We start from the raw sequence: 18,762 nt of genomic DNA, 5'->3' as shown, positions 1-18,762 counted from the left end.
ATGTTTTTAAAAAATTAATATCAATAAATATTTATTATCATTTAGAAAAATAAATTTTAGTTTTAATATATTTAGTTTTTATTGGTATCAATTAAGCCAAATTTTAGTAAGCTCATGCAAAATATTCTCTTCCAACCCAATAATTGAAAAGAATTTTTTAATCCTACATTTTACCCTCAACCACATGCCTCGTACATGTTAGGTTGGGTGATAATGAGACTCCAACTTTCTTTCTAGCTCAATGTTTTGGGACTATTAATAAGGGCCCAACTAGAGGTGAGGCTAACCTTAAAACATAAATGCATAATTGGCTATTTATTTATGTGAAATTGTTAGAAATTGATGAACTGAATGTGAGTTACGAAAAAAAAAGTAGCATTTAATAACTATTAAATAGCCCAATAATAAGACACAAGAGAGCTAAAAAAAAAAAATAAAGGTTCAAACTTTCTTTCTGCAATATTGTTCATGTATTGTTCATGCACTATAGATCCGGATCCAATAGTGTCATTAGTAATATTTATAGATCTAGGTGGGAGTCTCCTATGGGAGAAATAATAGTTTTATCCCTTCAAAGTTGCAAGACAGGACGATTTTTTTTAAGAGATCCGTAAGTCAGTGTAACTGATTCACCTCCGTACTTATCTGTTCCTTTGACAATATTTTAAATAGGGGTTGTTGTCATCTATCCGTAAAAATTTACCCCGTTAATTTCTCATGAAGTGAAACGGTGTCAAAATGATTGAGAAATTTACTGACATTTCTAATGAGATCAGGATGTTCATGGAAGTAGAAAAAAGTGACTATATATGTTGGCCATTTCTTCTCCACTTTAACTATAAAAATACATCAGTAATTTTTAACTAAAATGCATGAAGTGGGAGGAGTTGAGATAGGAGCACCTCATTTACAGTGAAATAAACAATCAAAGCAGAGGATAACAGTTTACTTTGACCACTTTAGCTTCCCCCTAACTATGACATAGACGAGCTCTAAAAGTCTAAAAAATAGAAGATGACATTTATTTATTGTTGAAGTTAGTAAATGTATGGAGTTGATAATGATACAACAAATCACTTTATGGCTTATTTATTATAGAATGAGTTTGAATAATTTAAAACTTGAATTGAATAGGAGCTGAATAAATAAAATGACCATACCTCTTTGACAAAGTTAGAAACAATGTAACCTAGGCTATCATAATTATTGCACCAAACCTCAAAGTAAGGACCCAATAAAGACTTGAGTTGGCAAATAACTGTTTTATTTCAAAATTTAAGTTATTTATTAAAATGTTTATTAATTAATATTAAAATATAATAACATCATTAAGCACTTATGTTTATTTTTTTAAAAAATATTTATTTTATCTATATTAATTAAGCCGAAGCTGTGCAAACTTTGGAAATAAACGTTTTTCTCTGAAAATAAATTTAAACATGAAAACATGATATACCCGTTAAGTTATTCCCATATTTTATTTTGAGATCGTAATAGTCGAGTAGAGATAAAAAATTTTATTGTGATCATCCATGTTTTTGTGTCATGAATTATTTCAATTCATTCCCATTTTGTTTTATCTTCTTATACAAAGAAAAATAATATTAAATAAATAGATAAATAAAATGTTGATTTATTGTGAAATGTGATGATGTATTTGAAAGACAATCTCGCTCTAAAAAAATATATCAAAATGAATTATTTAATTGTTTAAAATATATTAAAAATTTTTGTTATATATATAAATACATTAAGATCTGCAAATATTTAGCATAATATATATATATATATCCGAAAGAAAAATTAACTGAGTTTCAGTGTTTGAAAATGTCAATTCCTAGTTTTCTTTTTCATAAAAATGGTAAATATTTTTAAAAAAAAATATTAATTAAGCAATTACATTTTTCTGCCGCCGCCCTTTATTTGAAAGATCAGCAAATATTTTGTATGTATTTTATATCATAAATAGTTTATGAAAAAAATAGGTTTGTTTTTGGTTTTTTTTTTCTTTCTAAAATTGCTTAAAAGACCATAACACTCATATATATATATATATATATATATATATATATATATATATATATATATATATATATATATATATATATATATTATGTGTTTTAAATGAAATAAGAGGTTGAAAATAATAATAAATTCATGAGTTATATTCTGTTGGTTTAGTTCAAAGATTTACAGATAGAATATTATAATTTAGAAGTTGTATATTATGTGACTTTCATTTTATGAAAATGATTATAATTCAGAAAATGTTATGCTTTAATTAAATGAAATAAGAGGTTGAAAATAATAATAAATTCATGAGTTATATTCTGTTGGTTTAGTTGAAAGATTTACAGATAGAATATTATAATTTAGAAGTTATATATTATGTGACTTTCATTTTATGAAAATGATTATAATTCAGAAAAATGTTATGCTTTAATTAAACAAATTTATATTCTATTTGTATAATTTTATGTTTATGATAATAATTTTGGCGGTCTTTTAGATTCAAAGAGACCGGTTATGTATGTATATAGTTTCATTTACTATTTTACCCAAATGGGCTTCAAAGCCCGCTTGTTTGAGATTGATTCAATCCAAATGCACATCCACGCTCATTTTGGACCCTAATTTTAATTATGGGTGAAGTTTTTGGACATATATCCTTGTGAAAATATAAGATATATAGGGCTTTTATGCTTAGGTACCCTGAGTAATTGCGTGTGAACCTTTAATAAAACCCAAGTATCATATACACACACATCTCATATTTTATGCATCTTTGATAGTCGTATATGTAAGCACAAGTATATGTATGTCTATGTACAAATACATGTATAGGAGACAATTTTGGGTACATGCGAAAGTGTGTCGAATGTTTGTCATAATGACAATAACTTCTAATAGCATATCTAAACTAGTGAGTTGAAAGCAAAATTGACATTTGACAATAATTATAATATAGCATACTAAGCACAACATATGGTGCATACACTTTCTTTCTTTTGCTGAGTCCCCTGTCAAGGCCAACCATGGGAGTAGTAATGACAAGAAACAAAAGCATCATGGACTCAGCAGGATAATATGGAACCGCTGACTTTCTCCTGCAACCCTTATCTCGCGTCTCTCACTGGGTCGCTCATAGAAGCAGTAGTAGCAAGAAACAGAAATATCTTGGACTTAAAAAGAGAACATGTGAATGCTAGCTTTTCCTCCAGCTATCGCCTGCAAAACCTCTACAAACTCGGGCTCATTAAGGACTTCTTCCTCAACATATTAGGGTTTGCTTACTTGAAAAGGAGAAAATGCAAATCCTAGTTTGTTTTATTAATTCCAACTAGTCTTTGAATGCAGCGAGGCTACTTTAGGTCCTTTAGGACCTATATCATCACTCAACATCTGGACTGTTGCTCCACATTTACATAATTATATGTATGTATCAGCATGTGTATGAAATAGCAATCTAGATACTAAATACTGATACAAGGTCTAAAATACCTTAAGTAGGCTTCCTGCCCTCGAAGACTAGTTGGAATAAAATGAATAATGGTTTGAATTTTCTCTTTTTCAAGGAATCAGAGCCCTCGATGTTGAAAAAGAAGGCGTCAATGAAGCCATGCTTGGAGAGATTTTACAGACATGAGTTATAGAAGAAAGTTAGTAGTTCCATGTTCTTTTGTTGATTCCATGATGCTTCTATTTGTTGCCACTGTTGCACTCATGTCCGGCCCAGGTGGGGTATTTGTTGCCACTGTTGCACTCATGTCCGGCCCAGGTGGGGGACCTAGCAGAAGAAAGAAAGTGTATACATTATGTGTTGTGCTCATTATGCTATATTACAATTATTATTAAATGTCAATTCTGCATTGAACTTACTAGTCACATATGCTTCTTTAAAGTTATCATCATTTTGACAAAGATCCAACACACTGTCTCAAGCAATTGAACATGCCCTCATACACATACATATACTTGTACATACAAATATGACCATCAAAATTTGGACCTTTATGTAAAGAAGACAATGTTGCATTTATGTGTATGTACAAGAATATATATTCAGACCACAAATTACCCAGGTTGTATGTCTAGATTTTGATCTTCTGCAGTTGGATAGACATGATCTTAAGTATTTGGACAAATGTAGATAATTGAGAGTGTCTTTCCACCATATGTGTATGTGCATGTATCATTTTAGATCCTTTTGTACCTGTTTGTGTATGCATATGTATCATTTCAGATTCCAATGCATCCAAAATAAAATGTAGAAAGACAACAAATTTTTCCAGCAAATGAAACCAAACTCATACCATAAAAAATAAAATACCACTTATACATGTTACCTAGCTGAACAAGTACTTATAATACAACTCTATTACAAAGTTACAATTTAACAAACTTAAATATTCAAACAACCTGCACATAAGTTAAGTATTACCATAATCCATAAGTCTTCACAAATACAAGCACCAAACCTAAAACAACAGTCATACAAATGTGGCTTATACGTTAGGTGCATGAAATCACATTCTCCCTAAAAATAGATGACAAAAATGTAACCTCTTCCCATCAGACAAGTTCCAAAACATGTCGAGTTCATTTTCATCTTTTGCAGAAATTGTATTACAACTAGTGCTTTGTCCTCCAACAAACCATTAATGTTGAAAATTACTTCACTGAGTAATTTCTTATTGCCTTGGGGGTTGGGTCCTTGGGAAGTCCTTTTTTGGTGGCGCTTAGATATTGTTCAGACATTATTTTATTGAAGTCATGGGTGATGAAAAGTTAACATGTTCTTGAATGGGTATGAAAAAAATCATCATTTGGAAGTTGATTGGGGCCCATATTCTCCTCCAAGCTAGTGTCACTACAAGAAAAACATGTTTTTGCGACAAATGTTTTTGCGACGGCTTAAAATTGCGTCACAAAATAAGGTTTTCGCGACCCTAAAAAATTCTCATCACAAATGAATAATTTATTACGACAACCAAATGGAGTCGTCGCAAAAACTATAAGCTTTTGTGACCAATATATATACTCGTTGCTAAAACTATGGGCTTTTGCGACAACCAAACAGCGTCGTCGCAAACACTATTAGCTTTTGCTACCAACATATATACTTGTTGCTAAAACTATGAACTTTAGCTACAACAAAATGTTGTCGTCGCAAAAACTAAAAGTTTTTGTGACCAACATATAAGCTCGTTGCTAAAACTATGGGCTTTTGCGACAACCAAATGCTGTCATCGCAAAAACTAAAAGTTTTTGTGACCTACATATAAGCTCGTTGCTAAAACTATGGCTTTTGCGACAACCAAATGTTGTCATCGCAAAAACTATAAGCTTTTGTGAAAAAACTATGGGTTTTGTGACAACCAAATGTAGTCGTCGCAATAACTATTAGCTTTTGCTACCAACCCAAATGCTTGTCGCAAAAACTATAACTATTTGCTATCAATATAGATACTCGTCGCAAACACTGTAAACTTTTATGACCAACATATGCTCTTAAACTTCATTAATAAATATCATCAACAATAATTTTAAAAAAATACATTTAATTAATAAATATTTAGAATTAATTTAATTTTTATAATTTAAATATGTTAATAAACAATATAATTTAAAAATGCTTGCTTTAAAGATAAATCTCCAATTAGATATTAACTAATAATGGGAATAATTACTTAATAAATTAATTTAATTGGAATAATTACTTAATAAATTAATTTAATTTAATTTATAATTAATGGTGCAATAAAAAATCTAAGATATGTATATGTATATTTAATTTAATTTATATCAAAGGTTGGTATCTATATTTAATCTTTTAGCATTTTTATTGATATTATATCTATATATTTAATTCTATATATTTATAAATATATAAAATAAATGTTCAAATATTGTAGTTTTTCTTGCGAAGACATTTACGCATTTGCGACAGTCACTGGTCATAACAAAAAGTAGTTTTTCTTGTAGTGTGTTTTCATGCATATATTGATCTATATCATCTCCCAAAACACCCCTTGCAATGCTATGCGCTCAATCGTTTGGGAACATTGGGGCAATATGATTGAAAAAAGGAAAAGGTTTCCCATAAAGCCATCAGCTATTTTGTGATTCTACATTGTAATAAAAAAGGTCAACATCATGAGTATTAAATCAAGCTCTTAATATAATAGGCAAATTTAATTACAATTACCTTGACATATTTGTCATATGCACTTTTCTCACACTTAATTATGCTATTTTCATGCTTCCAAATGAAACCACTAATGCATAGAAGATCGGCAATAACTGTAGTCTGTCTCCTTAATAGTTTCACCCAAGACTCAGTGTTTAGCATGGCTTTCAGTGTAGTTCATGGGAACTTTTCGTTTATCATATTTTCTAATTGAATTAGGTACCCATTTTGAAATCCATTCTCACTCCACCACATAGCATTTACGAATTGCTCAACTAAGGGCTCAAATAGGGCCTTATCTTCTTCTATTGTCCAATAATGTTTGTTATGTCCCTTTCCTTTGTGGTGAGATTCTCAAATATCTATTCTTGAAAAAAATGAAAGCAGTAAAATGATGTCAATCAAATAGGAATTTTGATATTAGCATACATCATCGTTCAATTGTATGATTACATAAATAAACATTAAAAGAAAAAGAAAGATACAGAAGCAAGCATTTTAATTATCAAAAAGATGGCTACATAGGAAGTTTGGTTTTGAGTGCATAGATATTAATTATCAAAATCAACCTGACCGCCATATATTAAACATGTTCTGAGCCATGTCATTCCTAAATTAGGTCCATTCGTCTGTTAGATCAATAGTTGCACAGTTGTCAATATCATCTTTTGTACATGTTCTCCCCTAGTATCGTCAATAGTTGTGTAGTTCCAACTTTCTTCTAATGAAATTGTCTAGTAATAAACATACATTAATTATACGTCTATGAGTTATGTTGTAAAAACTTGAACTAGCTAGGATTTTCCAACAAATTTTTAGAAGACCAAATGCTCTCTCTATTACCTTTCTCACACTAGCATGTTTCATATTATAAAAAACTCCCCAACTATGCGTGGTTGATGTCCATTAGGCTGAGAACTCAAATGATAGCATTGTCTTTGAAAAGGCCCAAGAAAGTCGGGCCACTTTACGGAGCCATAATTAACCAAGTAGTAAAATCTAACATGTGTATGAATATATGTTATTAGCCAATGGTTTAAGGGGGGCCATTTTGTTATTAAAAATAAATTGCAAAAGTAATGATAGCACACTTTATTTACCATTTGAAACCTATAATCCGTTAGGGTTTGTAACAACATCTCTACGAACTTGACTATTATAAGCAGATCCTTCCCAGCCAAATAAGATATATATGAATTGCATATCTAGACAATAACAACCTGTTACATTAGTGGTGATTTCATATTTTCCTGTCATATATCTTGGTCGATCATCTTTAGGTAAATTTACTCTGATATGTGTTCCATCTAATGCTCGAAGACAGTTCTATGTTGGGAAAAAAGTTATTACTTATGAAACATTGATTAGGATTTTTTTTATTGAAGCCTTTGTTTAGATATTTTAACCAACTCCATAGCATTAACTATGTCTTGATCCTTTCTTTGTAAAGACTTTGACAATTCATTTGTAATGCCTAGCACATTTCTCATCAAATGTAAGTTGAAAATGAAATCAAAAGATTTAAGCATTTGCAATAAGAATTGTGCTTCCACCCTTTGCTCTGAATTCAAACCATTCTCACCAACATTTTCAAGTACATCAATCACAGAAGGGAACAAAATAATTAAGTTTAGTAATGTTCCATAATGTGAACCCCATCTAGTATCAGTGGCACGTTTAAGACTAATTTCTTGGTTAAAGCCTTTTCCACTTGCAAGCTCATCATTTTTTAGAGCCTCGGCAACTCTAGAAGCTTGACTTTCTCTAAGAATATCATACCTCTTACATGAAGCTCCAACAATATTAAGTAAACAACCAACATTCTGAAAAAGTGAGGCAACGGAATCTTCATTTTTTGCAATTGCTACAAGAGTTAATTGAAGTTGATATGCAAAGCAATGAATATAGAAGGCAAACTCATTTTCCTTCAAAATTAAACATTTCAAACCATTAAATTCACCCCGCATGTTGCTAGCTCCATCATAACCTTGTCCACGTAATCTTGATAAACTTAATCCATGCTTAGAGAACATAGACTCAATTGCTTCTTTGAGTGACAATGCAGTAGTGTCAGAAACATGAACAATAGCTAAAAAGTGTTCAACAATACAACCTCTATTATTCATGTAACGCAAAACAAGAGCCATTTGTTCCTTATTTGAGACATCACGAGATTCATCTACCAAGATTGCAAATAAATCATCTCCTAACTCATTAATAATTGCCTTTGTTGTCTCAATTGTTGTAGCACTTATAATGTCATTTTGAATATCATGAGCTGTTAATTTTAGATTGCTAGGAGCATTCTTCAAAACAACACTATTGATGGCTTCATTATGTTTAGTAAGAAAATGCAAGAGTTCAAAAAAATTTCCTTGATTGTTTGATTCCTCGGATTCATCATGACCACGAAAACCCTTGTCGCAAAAGAAATCGAAGACAATCTACTAAAGCAGTCAATCTTGTGCGATATTCACTTCGAGCTTGATCTCCATGCTTAATCAAAATAGATTGAATATTTTGATTTTGATTCATCAAGTCTTGAGATTTTCTATAAGCTTGATTATGGGCACTATTAAGCCCACCGATATGAGTTTTCAATCTATCTTTCTTATTCCAATTTGTAAAACCTTCAATGACAAATGAGTCTGCACTTTCTTGCTTTCTGATATCTGGTTTAAAAAGATAACAATATAAATAGAATGCAACATCTTTAGCTATGCTATACTCTAACCAATTGCCATACTCATCAAACCAACTCGGATTAAATCGACGCAACACATTCCCAATGCTTGTTTGTTGAAAATTATGATTGCATGGTTGGCAAGGTCCCTTTTGTAAGTATGCTCTCCGTACTTTATCTTGATCATTAGGATGCTAAGTTGAAATTAAAGGATGAAGTTCTAGATCCACGGGCAAATTTTTTAAATCAACTTCAACATGAGCTTGTTTTGAACATTGTTGAGTTATTTTAGGTTCATCACTATTTTCAGGAGTTGAACTTGATTCTTCAAACAATGTTTTCCTTTTGAAGTATTTTTTCATTCACTAACATTAGAAAAAATAACAAAAGTTTAATGATAATTTATGTAATCACAAAAAACATTCACAGAAAGCTAGCATTTGTGACTCTATTACATAATTTACATTCTTTTGAATCTTTTCTATGGATAAATCAAACATTCACAACACTTTAATGATGATCAAGAAAAAGTAACTTTCATGACTATCAATTCAACTCCAATGAACTCCATCAGTAGATTAATTTGTACACAAAACATTACACTAAAAGATTGAGCATTCACACTAAAAGATTGAGCATTCACTCCTAGAAATGCATGCATAACTAATTGTAAATTTGTAATATTATATGTTCATGATGTTCATCCATTATCCATAGACTATAGTCCATACTCCATAGAAAATTAGCAATAATTCATAGAGTGATAGAGAAATAGGAATTATAAGATGGAATCATGGAAAATTGGAGATTATGGTTTTACCTAGGATTGAGATATGGATTATGTGGAGAAGCCGGAATCCCAAGAAAAGAGGAACACAATGCACTGATGAGGGCTTGCGGCGGAGATGGAGGTGGCTAGAATCAAGATGGTGAAAAGGGATTGTGAAAAAAAAAGGTTGGTGGCTGCCTGGTTTGAGTGAGAATGTGAGATCAGAGATCTGGAGAAATGAGTAAAGCTGTAAAGGCAACAACTTTTAGAAAATATATTATAATATTATATCATTGATTCATTATAACGTTATTATTATATTATATATATATAATGATATCATTGATTCATTGATGCTTTATGTTAATTGTTAAGCACTTAAGCCAACGTTCTCATTCTCAAAAAGTAAGGTTGGCCCAGCTTTTTAATTTTGTGGGGTCAACTTAGCTTTTTTAAACTAATATATAAATATATATTAAAGGATTTTAGAAATTTGTGGGGTCATTTGACCCCACAAAAATACACACAGCTCGACCCCTACTTAATTGTGTTTGAGTCTTGAATGATCATTTTTTTTATGAGGATTATTAGTTGCAATGATGAGATTGGAATTTGCAATATTGAGACATTTTTCTGTTGTTCAGTATGGAAACATTGAGATTGGAATGATGATCAAGATCAAATCTAATGTTGTTTTGCTTATAAAGGTATTATAAAAGTAGATGCCTTTGTTGAGATTTTATTTGCATGCATGACATGAAAACTAGGTTTGTCATCCTCATTAAAGAAATAAATGAAATATTTGTATGTTAATTTATAAATAATAATTTCTATAAAAAATCTAAACTATCTTTATTTTTCCAAAAAAAAATCAAATAGATGAAATAAATATATTCACGAATAATCAAGCAATTTAAAAATATATTCACTAACTTATATCAACATGTTAGTTATGTGAGTGATCCATACAATTGAAGCCCAAACTTATTTGCTTTAAAAATAGATATGGGTAAGTTAGATTGTTGTTTGCTAAATAACCATTAATGAAATCTTATCCTTTGCACTGGTATGGAACAGTCTAAATGGACAATGAATTAATTGAATTAATTCACAAGAAATTGGTTGATAATTTAATTATTAATTAAATTAATAATTAATTTAATTTATTATTACTAATGATTAAATATAACACTTTTAAATATAATAATAAATAATATAATAAATTAAATACTAAAGTTAATAATTAATAAATATTTAATAATTAGTATATCATAACAAATTGATACATTATAAAGTATAGAGGGAATCTTACCATGAGTTACCATATCCTCAAAATACATCCAACCAAACATGTGTTTTCGAATTTCAGATTTACAAATCCTTCCAAACAAACATAAAATTTGATAATACAGTAATTCCAGTTACATCCAACCAAACACAAGATTTGATTGCACTGTATTTTAAAAACTAAGTATTTCTAGTTACATTGTAATTGGAAATCCATTACATTTAGAATTGCATTCAACCAAATGCCACTTAACACAAACTGAAGAAAACATAGAAGAAAAGTAAAACAATTTGCACATATGAAATAAAGAATGATGATGATCAACAAAATCCACCAAAAAGTGAATAAAAGTCACAAATGAAAAGAAGAGGGGGAGGGAGAGGAGATAAAAAAAATCAAAGAATTGACTTAGAATGAAGAAGAGGAAAGAGCTTTCTTTACTAGATCTGCTTCTCCCCGGGTGGTGTTGGTTGGCTACTTCTCCGATGTGCATTGGTGAGCTTGGCTTCTAATGAAGGATGAGAGGAGGTGTGAGATGATCTGCAAAATTGTGAAAAAAAAAAGAGATGCTAAAAGAGGAGTGGCAAAAATGACAATTTCCATTGCATGCTGCACATTACCCTTGATTTTAGTGGAGATTATATTAACTAGTTGGGGGAATTAAACTCCCCTCATTCTCGTTTTGGGTTTCATTCCTTTATTAGAAATATCTAGACATTGGTTTGGACGGATAGAGAAAATGATTCCCATACTCAGGACCTCATTACCGCCAATCAAACGGGCCCTAAATATTGATGTCTACTGAACCTAACTAGAGGTTAGCCAAAACTCTAAAACTTCATCCATAAAGCTAATAATTAACATGTGAGATAGGCATTAATTAAAGTACAATCATCCTAAAGCTCTACCAAAAGAACTAATCAATGTGTAGATTGTTGGACTTTAATCAAAGTTGATATGTAGCTAATAGGGACCCACGCAAGTGCGTATACTGATTAAAATAATAATATGCTCAGAAGCAAGGTTGAATCCTCAAGGACTAGATAATACTAGTACTAATTCTATCTCCGTTAGCTAACTAATAATCAATGGTCAAAAGTCAAACTCTAAAGACAAACATAAATAAATGACCAAATCAAGGATAATATAAACAAGAGACAATAAATGAAAAAGGTGCCCGAATATGATTTCACTTGGGAACCTAGGAATTAAACTAATAGCAATTCAATATAGATAAACCCTAGCTTTGTTGGACCGAGGGATTTCAAATATACACCAAGTACTCTATCAAGACTCCTCGGTGCCTAATCTCATGTTACGATAAGAGTGAATCTCTTCTAAATCTACTTTTGCACGATTACAGAGAGATCTAGAAAATCCCTAATAGGAATCAAAACTCTTGCTACATAACTCCACTTCAGAAAAATCACAAGTGGCCTATCTCTAGTGCGCACTCTTGATTCTATTAATCTATAATTGATCTCTCATGATGAATCTCTTGATCTTAATCATGAAATCAATATGAAATAGCCGCTCTCATTACTCTAGATCAACAATAAAGAGACATAGATGAACCCAAAAAGCCGAAGGTAATCTATATTAAAAACCAATATCAAAATAAAGTCATCCCAAGCTACATCAATCCGGACACCCAAGGAAGTTAGCCTTCCATGGTGTCAATGTTCATAACTAAGCAATGGAAATAAAGCTCTAAAACCCTAGCCATGGAAAAGAAACCTCCTCTTAATGTCTTCAAGATTGGACTAGATGTGAGCCGATATCATAGCCCTTAGATCGTTACTACAGTGACTCCTTCAATCTCCTCCTTGATACTTTGATCTCCTCCAAATCCTAGCCATTAGTCCTTAGATCTTTTGTCCCCAAAATTAGATCATAAAGTAGATCCCAAATAACTTTTTCAGCCTTCTATTTATATCCCCAAAAATCCGACTGATACAAGGCCAATTACACGGGTCTATATCTTGCCCAAGTAGATCTCTGGATGAATCAAGAACTCGTTCCTTGGGGTACACGGTTTGATGTACATGATCATGTAAATCTACGGATGGATCTTCACTTTATCTCTTGAGTTGCATGGCCGTGTGCTTTGCATCTGCCTGTGTTCTCCTCTGGATCATGCTCTGTAACTTCTTGAATGTACATGGGTGTGTACTTCATCTACACAGCCATGTGCTTCTCGATATGACTCTAGTTGGAGAGTGAACGGTCATGTACACAGTGTCCGTGTATTTCTCTAGATTTCTTACTTGCCAAAATGTACATGGCCAAATACACGGGCGTGTAGCTTATTTGTGTAACTCTGTTTGTTGCTTTTGGCACCATTTTGCTTCCGATTTTCTTCCTTTGGCTTTTGATGTGCTTCTTTTGTCCTGCAAGCAATAATGAAACAAACTAAGTACCAATTAGTTATTAAAACACCCTTGAGGACCACTAAAGTGCTAAAGATGATCGATATGATATGTATAATATAGCACTTATTAGTAACTAATTTATATATGACTATATCATTAATTGCATCTTCATAAATAAGATGTCTAATTTAGACCATTTTTGAAATATATGAAACTCACTGTTAGTAATATATATATATATATATATATATATATATATATTTGCTAACATTTGGTTGTTTTCTTGGTAAATAATTATAAGTTAATCTCTTTGTATGAAAATTCCTGGATATTCAATAAAAAGAAAAAAGCTCCACTTATTCACATTTTATCAAAATGTTATGCATAGAAATCAACAATTCAACGATGAGTGAAATATATAGTAAATGATAATTGATGACTTAGTTTCCTTAATGCAGGGTACAAGTGTAAAACTTTAAATTTTCTTCTCTAACTAATAGTTCTTAGGCCTCATAGACTTACCAAATTGGATTTAAAGCTCTTATTAATGGTGTACATTTTCAATTACTGTTTCTTAGTTCTGTAAATATAGATTGAAATGAAGTTGAATTGGGATAATAATATTGAGCATATGTTCCATTCTAATATTATCAAATGATTTTATTTTCGCTATCAGTATTTTTTTTAAGCATGAATTTATTGTTGGAATTGCATGCAAAATAATATTAGGTAAGCCACCAGTTTCTATTGCGAGTAAGGAGAAAATGTGATCCTTTACTCACTATCACAATGCAAGATTCTTTGCTCATGCTTGCTTTTTATTACTCATTTGTTTGGTATTAATGAGAAATTGTGCTATCTTAATTTATTTCTTTAGATACTTGAATTTAGGACTTTATAACACCTTTCATGTATTGATGGGTGAAATTTTAAAGCATATGATTTCTTGTTGAAATAGTAACACAATGTTCCCATGCTTTTTTTTTTTTTTTCTAAAATCAACTTATATGTTTGGTAGCATTTTGAGCCTTGCAGCATAAAATAGAGATCAATTTTGGATGTATTGTCATAGGGATCAAGTGTCATTCATCAATGGTAATTTTTTAAGATAGTAGAGATATCAATTGCCTTTACATATTACTGATACAATGCGTAAGAACCTTTATATAAATGAATTCATGGTTCGTTATACAACTAAGACTTCTTATGGGAAATATGAAATTGGACAATATAAAAGATATGGACACAATCATGTTGAAATAAGGTATCAAGTAAAATTCCAAAATCCATATGCTTAAATGGTTATAAATTTTGTAGCCCCAATTTTTAATATTCCCCCTTATCATAATAGTGGATCAAGTTTCGTGGAAGAAGATCCTAACTCCAAGGCAATCAAATTCTATTCTTTGTTGAATGATATAGATGCATCACTATATCAAAGTTGCACAAAGAACACAAAGCTATTAGATTTATCATAACTACTAAATTAAAAGTCTGAGTTTAATATGAGCAAAGCAAGTTGTAATCGTATTACCATGATGATTAATAATGTGCTTCCAAAAAATGAATTCTTACTTGATAACTTTTATAGAAAAAAAAAGTCGAGGATGCAAAATCTTGGAGTGGGTTATAAGAAAATACATGTGTTAATATAGTTGCATGTTGTTTTATAAAGAGGTTGTTGAACTTGACCATTGCTTTGTTTGATACCCTTGCTATAACTTGAGAAAATTGAGAGTCATCCAAAAAAGGGGAGGCAAAAGGAAATTTCTTGCCAGATTTTACACCATTTGCTACTTAAATAGAAAATTCTAAGGCTCTTTATGACATCAAAAACTATGGAAAATATGACATAACACGCAACTAATCAAAGTACTGATGGAGTGCTTAGATGTTAAAGGGGAGATATGGCAACATGTCAGCCAAACATATCCATGAGACTCTGATTATGTAATTCTTTCAGACTAGCAATAAAACCATATTCTATTTGGCCGATAATGATTGTTGTTTACAATTTGCCTCCTTAGATATGTAAATAAAGTAGTCATATTTATTTCATAATATGGTCATTCCTAGAAAGAAGAGTCCATGCCAAAACATAGTCTATGGACACTTAATGATTTTCCAACATATGACATATTACCCGATTGGAGTACTCATGGAATTTTTTCATGCCCTTATTATATGGAACATATTAAGTCTTTCAGATCCATCATAAAAAGCCATACTTAATTTTTATTATCATCACTAATTCTTATGAACTGATCATCCTTTTATGAGCCGAAAATATAACTTTAGAAAAAAGAGTTAAATATGACTGTCTCATTCCTTTATTTTCATGTCAAAAAATATTGACATAGTTAAATTCCATTCAAAATATCACATGTGGTACAAAATATAATAAAGAAAAGCTTTTAGGTTATGGAGAAAGTCATAATTGGGTAATGAAAAAAAAATATATTTTGGGAGTTACCTTATTGACACACAATTCTTATTCACTACAATTTAGATGTGATACATATTAAATGAAATGTTTTAAAGAATGTGGTCAACATGATAATGGATATTAAGGGCAAAACTAAAGAAAACATAAAGTATAGTAAGGATTTAGCAGTGTATTACAATTGTAAAAATTGGAATTAGTAGAAACTAATGGTCAAGTTTACAGGCCTCAAGCCGGTACACTTTGGGCAAAGAAAATAGAAGGCATTTGTGTGTGGGTAAAATAGTTAAAACTTTTAGATGATTTTGCGTCAAACATATCTCAGTATGTGAACAAAGCTAATGATAAGCTCTATACTGAAAAGCTATGCTTGCCTTGTTTTCATCTAACATTTGCTACCAATTGCTACTCTTGATATGGTGATCAGCTCAATATATGATGAAATCATTAAACTCTCATATTTCTTTAGGGATTTGTGCTTAACTGAAATACAAGTAGAATATATCAACTGATTAGAAGTTAACATTGTTGAATCAAAATACAAATTAGAAAAGAGCTTTCCTCTTGGATTTTCTAACTCAATAGGATATTTTCCAATTTACTTATCTGACCAGACTAAGATTGGTAGACTAGTGCATTATCGATGGATATATCCATCTGAAAGGTTATAGTACTAAACATTGCCTAAACATTTAGTCAATTACATATATGCCAATTCCAATATTTTATATGATAATTTAAACCTTGTTTTCCTATTACGATATTTAGATTTTTACATCATCTGAAGAAGAAAGTGAAAAATCAAGCATGTGTGGAAGGATCTATACGTGAGACATATATTATTTAGGAAATATCATCACTTTATTTTATGTATTTTAAATCTACTATGGAAACAAAGATTGAATTGTGTAGCTCGTAATGATGATGGTGGAGATATATAATCTATGGAACGACTTTCAATTTTTTCTCATCCCTGTGAACTTTTGAGTCCACTATATAAGGTAGATTTCTAGAGGAAGAGGAATATTTTGCTGCAGAAATTGTGACAAAAAGAGAATACGTGAATATATCTAACAAAGAACTAGAGAAATTGTGAGATACAAGATTACCAAAATGGTTAAGAAAATTTGTAAGTTTTGTTTAAAAAAAATGGTTGTATTACTACTAAGCACATACATTTATAAAATAAATCATCGATCCATGTCTTATGCATTTTAGGTAGTTGAACATAAAAATGAAGTAGACTTTCCCATTGTTGAAATGTCGTATGGTCGAAGGTGAATTGCATATTTTTATAAAAGTTATTTTGTAAATGGTTTTAAGTTCCATGTGTAACACTATAGGCAATATTGGAGTACAAAAACTAGTAGATTATCCATGAAAGGGAGTTCTTAAAATGATTACGAGAAGAACTTTTATAGTGTTTTGGAGAATATAGTCCAATTAGTTGGGGTTGGAAATAGAAGTGCACATTTTAAATGTCATTGGCTTAGCTTAGAACAAGGGATTAAAGTTGAACTTTAGCATGGCCTTGTTGAAATTAAACACAAATTAGTACTTCTTGGTAATGAATTAGTTGTGTTAGTTGATCAAGCTCAACAAGTTTATTGTAGTTTTTATCCCTCCAATAAAATAGATCAACATGATTAATGGATGGTATTCAAAACAAATGCAAGGAGTTCATTTCACCTTTCTAAAAGGGATAATCATGGAGAAAGTACAACTAATTTGATTGAAGAAATTTAACAAAAAGATGAAATGCTTATTCCTACATATGTTATTGCTTTAGAGTAACTTGAAATCCCAATTGTTCTTGCTAATGGTAGATTTGAAGAGGTAAACTCCTTTGTTAAGCAAGAAGAAAATGCAGTAAACTTAATGATGATGAAGACAAAAATGAAAATAAGTATGTGGATGATGAAAACAATGTGGAGAACCGGGATGATGGAGATGAATATGAAGATGATGAAGAAAACAAATTTCCTTACTCTAGTGATGATTGATATTTTTAATTTAGTTATTTGTTAAGTATATATTGTTTTATATATGTAAACTTGTTTAATTGTTATCATAGTAAATAATTTAATTGTTGTTTTTTAGTTATTCAAATCTGATTTGTTGTTTACCAACATTTGTTTTTAATTTTTATTTTGATTTTTTTTAGTTATCTTATTAACTCCATAGTCGAAGATATCTAATTAGTTATGTACTAACATTTTTTTTATCTCAGAGTTGCAATGGCTAAACCAAAGGATCCTAAAGCCAAAAATAAAAGTAAAGCTCAAGTGTATGAAGCGAGTAGTAATCAATTACTAATCAAAGAATCCAGCCTATCATCCACCCTTGAAGGTACCTTTAACCACTCCATCCACCGAAGAACCATTGATATCAACATCATCTATAATCACTCCATGATCTTTACTATCAACAAATAACGATATACCAATTGAAGCATCATCTGACCATGGACCCATTTGTAAATGAGAAATTGGATTCTAGTTCTAATGGATTTTCTACTGCATGGGAAAGTGTCATAGGAAAAGATATGCAGCATCAAACATAAGTCTTATAATAGGAAGAATCACTCCAGAAGATCCAAGCAAAAAATAAAGTTTGCTTTTCTTGGAAATAGGTAGATTGAAGATATTTAGGATTTTGTTCAATGCTACAATCAAATTATTTTGGTTTAGTGGTTTAATTAATTTATTGATTTTATACTTTTACATATTAATAACTAACTTAGATTTATTATAATTTTTTTTTAAGAGAAAGGGGTGTCAGCAATTATTATAAAAATAATAATAATAAATTTCTTTACTAGCTTGTGGCTAAGATGGAGGAAAATTCCCAAGGATGTAGAGAAGGATATGTGAAAGAAATTTGGGGGTAACTACAAAGTGTGTTATTTATTTCCTTTTATCTTGATTTATTTATCTATTTATTTTTCTTATTTCTATGTGGATTTTAGTAATATTTTTTAATGTTAAATGTTAGGATTGACCAATGAGATGATGGAG

General features: G+C 30.5%; 1 protein-coding gene across 1 annotated transcript; it reads right to left on the bottom strand.

Annotated features, from left to right (window-relative positions):
- Positions 1-7,566: 7,566 nt before the first annotated feature.
- LOC120256724 (zinc finger MYM-type protein 1-like) lies at positions 7,567-18,219 on the bottom strand. Its single transcript, XM_039264404.1, has 2 exons — positions 18,099-18,219; positions 7,567-8,519 (listed from the first exon to the last, which is right to left on the bottom strand). The coding sequence occupies exons 1-2, from the start codon at positions 18,217-18,219 to the stop codon at positions 7,567-7,569; spliced, it is 1,074 nt and encodes a 357-aa protein (XP_039120338.1).
- Positions 18,220-18,762: the final 543 nt, after the last annotated feature.

This window comes from Dioscorea cayenensis, unplaced genomic scaffold, assembly GCF_009730915.1.
Source record: "Dioscorea cayenensis subsp. rotundata cultivar TDr96_F1 unplaced genomic scaffold, TDr96_F1_v2_PseudoChromosome.rev07_lg8_w22 25.fasta BLBR01001582.1, whole genome shotgun sequence".
Taxonomy (NCBI): domain Eukaryota; kingdom Viridiplantae; phylum Streptophyta; class Magnoliopsida; order Dioscoreales; family Dioscoreaceae; genus Dioscorea; species Dioscorea cayenensis.
The sequence above is the reverse complement of the archived record's forward strand: the minus strand, read 5'-3'. Positions and strand labels throughout refer to the sequence as shown.